The sequence below is a fragment of the Salmo trutta genome, unplaced genomic scaffold (genome assembly GCF_901001165.1).
Source record: "Salmo trutta unplaced genomic scaffold, fSalTru1.1, whole genome shotgun sequence".
NCBI lineage: Eukaryota > Metazoa > Chordata > Actinopteri > Salmoniformes > Salmonidae > Salmo > Salmo trutta.
In genome coordinates this window covers 17,744-25,000 of record NW_021822576.1, presented here as the reverse complement: position 1 = coordinate 25,000, position 7,257 = coordinate 17,744, and the positions used below count along the sequence as shown (strand labels likewise).

General features: G+C 43.1%; 1 protein-coding gene across 4 annotated transcripts in view; it reads left to right on the top strand.

Moving 5' to 3' along the window:
* The window catches only part of LOC115182766 (prominin-1-A), a gene marked incomplete at its 5' end in the record, with an annotated part of 25,955 nt that extends 20,277 nt beyond the window's left edge, over nucleotides 1-5,678 (top strand). For all 4 annotated transcript variants that reach the window (XM_029744214.1, XM_029744212.1, XM_029744213.1 and 1 more), the window contains 5 exon segments: nucleotides 3,227-3,280; nucleotides 3,473-3,553; nucleotides 3,728-3,796; nucleotides 4,095-4,184; nucleotides 5,559-5,678. In XM_029744214.1, the coding sequence (XP_029600074.1) occupies nucleotides 3,227-3,280; nucleotides 3,473-3,553; nucleotides 3,728-3,796; nucleotides 4,095-4,184; nucleotides 5,559-5,678 (414 nt within the window).
* Between the last annotated feature and the right edge of the window lie 1,579 nt (nucleotides 5,679-7,257).

Genomic DNA, 7,257 nt, shown 5'->3' with positions numbered 1-7,257 from the left:
TGCAATCACAACTTCCCACAAAACCCAAACAAAACACACTCCTCTATATAGGACCTTCAATCAGAGGCAACGAGGAACAGCTGCCTCCAATTGAAGGCCAAATCAATAAACTAAACATAGAACTAAAAAGACTAGACTAGAACATAGAAATCTACTAACATAGAACATAGCCCAAAAACCCCGGAAAACACTAACCAAACACACCTCTACATAAACACACACCCCAAACCACATAAAACAAATACCCCACTGCCATGTCCTGACCAAACTACAATAACAAATAACCCTTATACTGGTCAGGACGTGACACTGGGAGATGAATTCACCTTTCAGCAGGACAATAACCTACAACACAAGGTCAAATATACACTGGAGTTGCTTACCAAGAAGACAGTGAATGTTCCTGAGTGGACGAGTTACAGTTTTGACTTAAATCTACTTGAACATCTGTGGAAAGACCCTGGAAATGGTTGTCTAGCAATGATCAACAACCAATTCGACAGAGCTTGAAGAATTTTGAAAATAATAAATGGGCAAATGTTGCACAATCCAGGTGTGGAAAGCTCTTAGAGAATTACCCAGAAAACTGTAATCACTGCCAAAGGTGCTTCTACAAAGTATTGACTCATGGGTGTGAATACTTATGTAAATTGGATATTTCTGTATTCCGTTTTCAATAAATGTTCTAACATTTTTCAAAACATGTTTTCAATTTGTCATTATGGGGTATTGTGTATAGATGGGTGAGAATAAAACTCTATTTAATCAATTTTGAATTTAAATTGTAAGACAACTAAATGTGAAATAAGTCAAGGGGTATACTTTCTGTGTGTGTGTATATACAGTACCAGTCAAAAGTTTTACACTACCGACTCATTCCAGGGTTTTTCTTTATTTTTTTACTATTTTCTACATTGTATTATAATAGTGAAGACATCAAAACTATGAAATAACACATATGGAATCATGTAGTAACCAAAAAAAGTGTTAAACAAATCAAAATATATTTTATATTGGAGATTCTTCAAAGTAGCCACCCTTTGCCTTGATGACAGCTTTGCACACTCTTGGCGTTCTCTCAACCAGCTTCATGAGGTAGTCACCTGGAATGCATTTCAATTAACAGGTGTGCCTTGATCCAAGTTAATTTGTGGAATTTCTTTCCGTCTGATTGTGTTTCAGCCAATCAGTTGTGTTGTGACAAGGTAGGGGTGGTTGACAGAAGATAGCCCTATTTGGTAAATATTATGACAAGAACAGCTCAAATAAGCAAAGAGAAATGACAGTCCATCATTACTTTAAGACATGAAGGCAATGGACATTAGACCGGTGGAAATCTGTCCTTTGGTCTGATGAGTCCAAATTTGAGATTTTTGGTTCCAACCGCCGTGTCTTTGTGAGACGCAGAGTAGGTGAACGGATGATCTCCACATGTGTAGTTCCCATCGTGAAGCATGGAGGGGGTGGTGTGGGGGTACTTTGCTGGTGACACTGTCTGTGTGATTTATTTAGAATTCAAGGCACACTTAACCAGCATGGCTACCACAGCATTCTGCAGCGATACTCCATCCCATCTGGTTTGCGCTTAGTGGGACTATCATTTGTTTTTCAACAGGACAATGACCCAACACACCTCCAGGCTGTGTAAGGACTATTTGACCAAGAAGGAGAGTGATGGAGTGCTGCATCAGATGACCTGACCTCCACAATCACCCGACCTCAACCCAATTGAGATGGTTTGGGATGAGTTGGACCGCAGAGTGAAGGAAAAGCAGCCAACAAGTGCTCAGCATATGTGGGAACTCCTTCAAGACTGTTGGGAAAGCATTCCAGGTGAAGCTGGTTGAGAGAACGCCAAGAGTGTGCAAATCTGTCATCAAGGCAAAGGGTGGCTACTTTGAAGAATCGCAAATAAAAAATATATTTTGATTTGTTTAACATTTTTTGGAGGTTACTACATGATTCCATCTGAGTTATTTCATAGTTTGATGTCTTCACTATTCTACAATGTAGAAAATAGTAAAAATAAAGAAAAACCCTGGAATGAGTAGGTGTGTCCAAACCTTTGACTGGTCCTGTGTGTATTTGTGTTGTAATACTCTGTGGTGCTCGGTGTGTTGTGTTGTTGTGATGTTGTTGTTCTGAACAGTATCTAGACCCGTCTGAAACATGGCCTTCTTCTGGCAGCATTTACCTGCCAGAATCAGTAACTAGACCCATCTGAAACATGGCCTCCTGGCAGCATTTACCTGCCAAATTCAGTAACTAGACCCGTCTGAAACATGGCCTTCTCCTGGCAGCATTTACCTGCCAGAATCAGTAACTAGACCCATCTGAAACATGGACTCCTGGCAGCATTTACCTGCCAAATTCAGTAACTAGACCCGTCTGAAACATGGCCTTCTCCTGGCAGCATTTACCTGCCAGAATCAGTAACTAGACCCATCTGAAACATGGACTCCTGGCAGCATTTACCTGCCAGATTCAGTAACTAGACCCGTCTGAAACATGGCCTTCTCCTGGAAGCATTTACCTGCCAGATTCAGTAACTAGACCCGTCTGAAACATGGCCTTCTCCTGGCAGCATTTACCTGCCAGATTCAGTAACTAGTCCCATCTGAAACATGGCCTTCTCCTGGCAGCATTTACCTGCCAGATTCAGTAACTAGACCCGTCTGAAACATGGCCTTCTCCTGGCAGCGTTTACCTGCCAGATTCAGTAACTAGACCCGTCTGAAACATGGCCCTCTCCTGGCAGCATTTACCTGCCAGATTCAGTAACTAGACCCGTCTGAAACATGGCCTTCTCCTGGCAGCATTTACCTGCCAGATTCAGTAACTAGGTCCGTCTGAAACATGGCCTCCTCCTGGCAGCATTTACCTGCCAGATTCAGTAACTAGGTCCGTCTGAAACATGGCCTTGTCCTGGCAGCATTTACCTGCCAGATTCAGTAACTAGACCCGTCTGAAACATGGCCTTCTCCTGGCAGCATTTACCTGCCAGATTCAGTAACTAGACCCATCTGAAACATGGCCTTCTCCTGGCAGCGTTTACCTGCCAGATTCAGTAACTAGACCCGTCTGAAACATGGCCTTTTCCTGGCAGCGTTTACCTGCCAGATTCAGTAACTAGACCCATCAGAAACATGGCCTTCTCCTGGCAGCATTTACCTGCCAGATTCAGTAACTAGTCCCATCTGAAACATGGCCTTCTCCTCTCTTCCAGAGCACTCTCAGCCAGAGCATCCGGCTACTGCAGAGGACAGCTAAGGATCTACCTGTGAGGACACACACACACACACACACACACACACACACACACACCCTAACTCGCCTGTCTCTCTCACACACACACACACACACACACACACACACACACACACACACACACACACACACACACACACACACACACACACACACACACACATAAACACACACACACACCCTAACTCACCTCCCTCTCTCTCAGGTGAAGGTGACTAACGTCCTTAGTTCCATCGACGAAGCAGAGTACCTCATCACACACAACGCTTCACGCGTGGTAAAACAGGTAAACACACTCTCCACACACACACACACACAGACACACACACACACACACACACACACAAACACACACACTCACACACACACACACACACACACACACACACACACACACACACACACACACACACACACACACACACACACACACTCTAAACAACTTCTCGTTGTTCTGCAGGAGACAGATGTGTACATGCGGAGCCTGATTGGATACTTCAGACAGTACACAGACTGGGTCAAAAACTCTGTAAGTTAGAGTTCTATACTGCCGTTCTAAAGTTTGGGGTCACTAGAAGGTCAGCATCCCAGAGTCGCCTTTTGACACTGAGACTGTTTTTTAACGGGTACTGCCTTCAGTCAGTCCTAATCTCTCCTCCATTCCTAACCTCTCCTCCATGATGTTTAACCAATATGTGTGTAATATCTCTGTCCTAGCTAACAGGGGAGGTGGCCCAGTGTAATGTCTGTGTGTGTAATATCTCTGTCCTAGCTAACAGGGGAGGTGGCCCAGTGTAATGTCTGTGTGTGTAATATCTCTGTCCTAGCTAACAGGGGAGGTGGCCCAGTGTAAGCCCATCAGTAACCTCATTGACTCCATGGAGATAGTAGCCTGCAGCTTCATAGTCGACTCAGTGGTAAGATACACAGGAACTGTCTGTCTGAGTCGGTATGTGCTGTCTGTCTGAGTCGGTATGTGCTGTCTGTCTGAGTCGGTATCTGCTGTCTGTCTGAGTCGGTATCTGCTGTCTGTCTGAGTCGGTATCTGCTGTCTGTCTGAGTCGGTATGTGCTGTCTGTCTGAGTCGGTATGTGCTGTGTGTCTGAGTAGGTATGTGCTGTCTGACTGAGTCGGTATGTGCTGTCTGGCTGAGTCGGTATGTGCTGTCTGTCTGAGTCAGTATGTGCTGTCTGTGTCGGTATGTGCTGTCTGTGTCGGTATGTGCTGTCTGTCTGAGTCGGTATGTGCTGTCTGTCTGGGTCGGTATGTGCTGTCTGTCTGAGTCAGTATATGCTGTCTGTCTGAGTCAGTATGTGCTGTCTGTGTCGGTATGTGCTGTCTGTGTCGGTATGTGCTGTCTGTCTGAGTCAGTATGTGCTGTCTGTCTGAGTAGGTATGTGCTGTCTGTCTGTGTCGGTATGTGCTGTCTGTCTGAGTCGGTATGTGCTGTCTGTCTGAGTCGGTATCTGCTGTCTGTCTGAGTCAGTATCTGCTGTCTGTCTGAGTCGGTATGTGCTGTCTGTCTGAGTCGGAATGTGCTGTCTGTCTGAGTCGGTATGTGCTGTCTGTCTGAGTCGGTATGTGCTGTCTGTCTGAGTCGGTATGTGCTGTCTGTCTGAGTCGGTATGTGCTGTCTGTCTGAGTCCGTATGTGCTGTCTGTCTGAGTCAGTATGTGCTATCTGTCTGAGTCAGTATGTGCTGTGTGTCTGAGTAGGTATGTGCTGTCTGTCTGAGTCGGTATGTGCTGTCTGTCTGAGTCGGTATGTGCTGTCTGTCTGAGTCAGTATGTGCTGTCTGTGTCGGTATGTGCTGTCTGTGTCGGTATGTGCTGTCTGTCTGAGTCGGTATGTGCTGTCTGTCTGGGTCGGTATTTGCTGTCTGTCTGAGTCAGTATGTGCTGTCTGTCTGAGTCAGTGTGCTGTCTGTGTCGGTATGTGCTGTCTGAGTCGGTATGTGCTGTCTGTCTGTGTCGGTATGTGCTGTCTGTCTAAGTCGGTATGTGCTGTCTGTCTGAGTCGGTATCTGCTGTCTGTCTGAGTCGGTATGTGCTGTCTGTCTGTTTGGTCTGGGTTAAGGTTATATCTCTCTGTGTGTTATATAATATATTCTGGTCTGGGTTAAGGTTATATCTCTCTGTGTGTTATATAATATATTCTGGTCTGGGTTAAGGTTATATCTCTCTGTGTGTTATATAATATATTCTGGTCTGGTCTGGGTTAAGGTTATATCTCTCTGTGTGTTATATAATATATTCTGGTCTGGGTTAAGGTTATATCTCTCTGTGTTGTAGAATACCTTCTGGTTCGGTCTGGGTGGCTGCTGTGTGTTCCTCGTCCCCAGCATCATCCTGTCCGTCAAACTGGCCAAGTTCTACAGGAGGATGGATACGGAGGATGTGTTTGAAGAGTAGGTACCCGCTCGCTCACTCACTCACTCACTCACTCACTCACTCACTCACTCACTCGCTCGCTCGCTCGCTCGCTCTCTCACTCACTCACTCACTCACTCACTCACTCACTCACTCACACACTCGCTCGCTCGCTCACTCAGTCACTCACTCACTCACTCACTCACTCCCTTCCTTCCTTCCTTGCTTCCTTCCTACCTTCCGTAGTGGCTATTTTCTAGTCTTGAAAACCCGATCCAACAGCGACTAGGATCTGGTTTCAATGACCATAAAGGGAAATCAAACAGGGCTTGTCCTCTTCATGATGGACAGCTCTCCAAAACAAATCACGAGGCAGACATGCCACAACCAAACAGGGTGGGTCCTCTTCATGACGGACAGCTCTCCATAACGAATCACGAGGCAGACATGCCACAACGTTGCGATTCCAAATCAAAGTTTTGAAGGCAGAACTTTTTTTGCAGTGGTTTTAGTGAAGGTAGTTGATGCAAACTTGCCACTTGCTAAATTCCCTCATTAAAAAAGAACCTGTTCTCCATCGTATTTAGTATTTTATTTAGTATTTAGTATTTTATTTAGTATTTCGTATTTAGTATTTTATTTAGTATTTAGTATTTTATTTAGTATTTCGTATTTTGTATTTTATTTAGTATTTAGTATTTTATTTAGTATTTTGTATTTCGTATTTTATTTAGTATTTCGTATTTAGTATTTTATTTAGTATTTAGTATTTTATTTAGTATTTAGTATTTGGTATTTTATGTAGTATTTAGTATTTTATTTAGTATTAAGTATTTTGTATTTTGTATTTTGTATTTTATTTAGTATTTAGTATTTTATTTAGTATTTTGTTTTTACTATTTACTATTTATTTAGTATTTAGTATTTTATTTAGTATTTAGTATTTAGTATTTTATTTAGTATTAAGTATTTTGTATTTTGTATTTTATTTAGTATTTAGTATTTTATTTAGTATTTTGTTTTTACTATTTACTATTTATTTAGTATTTAGTAGTTTATTTAGTATTTAGTATTTCATTTAGTATTTCATTTAGTATTTTATTTAGTATTTAGTATTTAGTATTTTATTTAACAGGTAGTGACGTAGTTCCTCTATCTCAAAAGAGTCAAGTGAAACCAGACCCTAGTCACTGATTCTCAGGGTCGGGTTTTCTACCATATAACATCTAGCTACCTTTCCCTGTAGTTAGAACAATGTTATGACTACAACTACTGTTTCCTGAAGGAGGGAAACGAGGTACAACACAACTATTTGGGGAGTCGAACTCTCGCCACTTTGTTTTTGAAGAACTAAAATCACGCCAGACAAGACCAATGAACTCTGCACTTTGCCGGAAGAGGTTACCTTCCTTCCACAGGTAATAATCCTCAATCCTCAACTCATTAGCGCTCTTCACCGAGCGTCTAACCGGGCGGCGTGGGGCCAAACAGGTGTTGTACCTCATTCTCCCTCCTTCAGGGATCAGTAGTTAGAGTCATAATGTTACGTTCCCTGTCCGTCGGGTCAGGAGGATCCGAGGCCTGAGAAGCGCTCGACTCCCTCATCGAGAAAAACAGACAA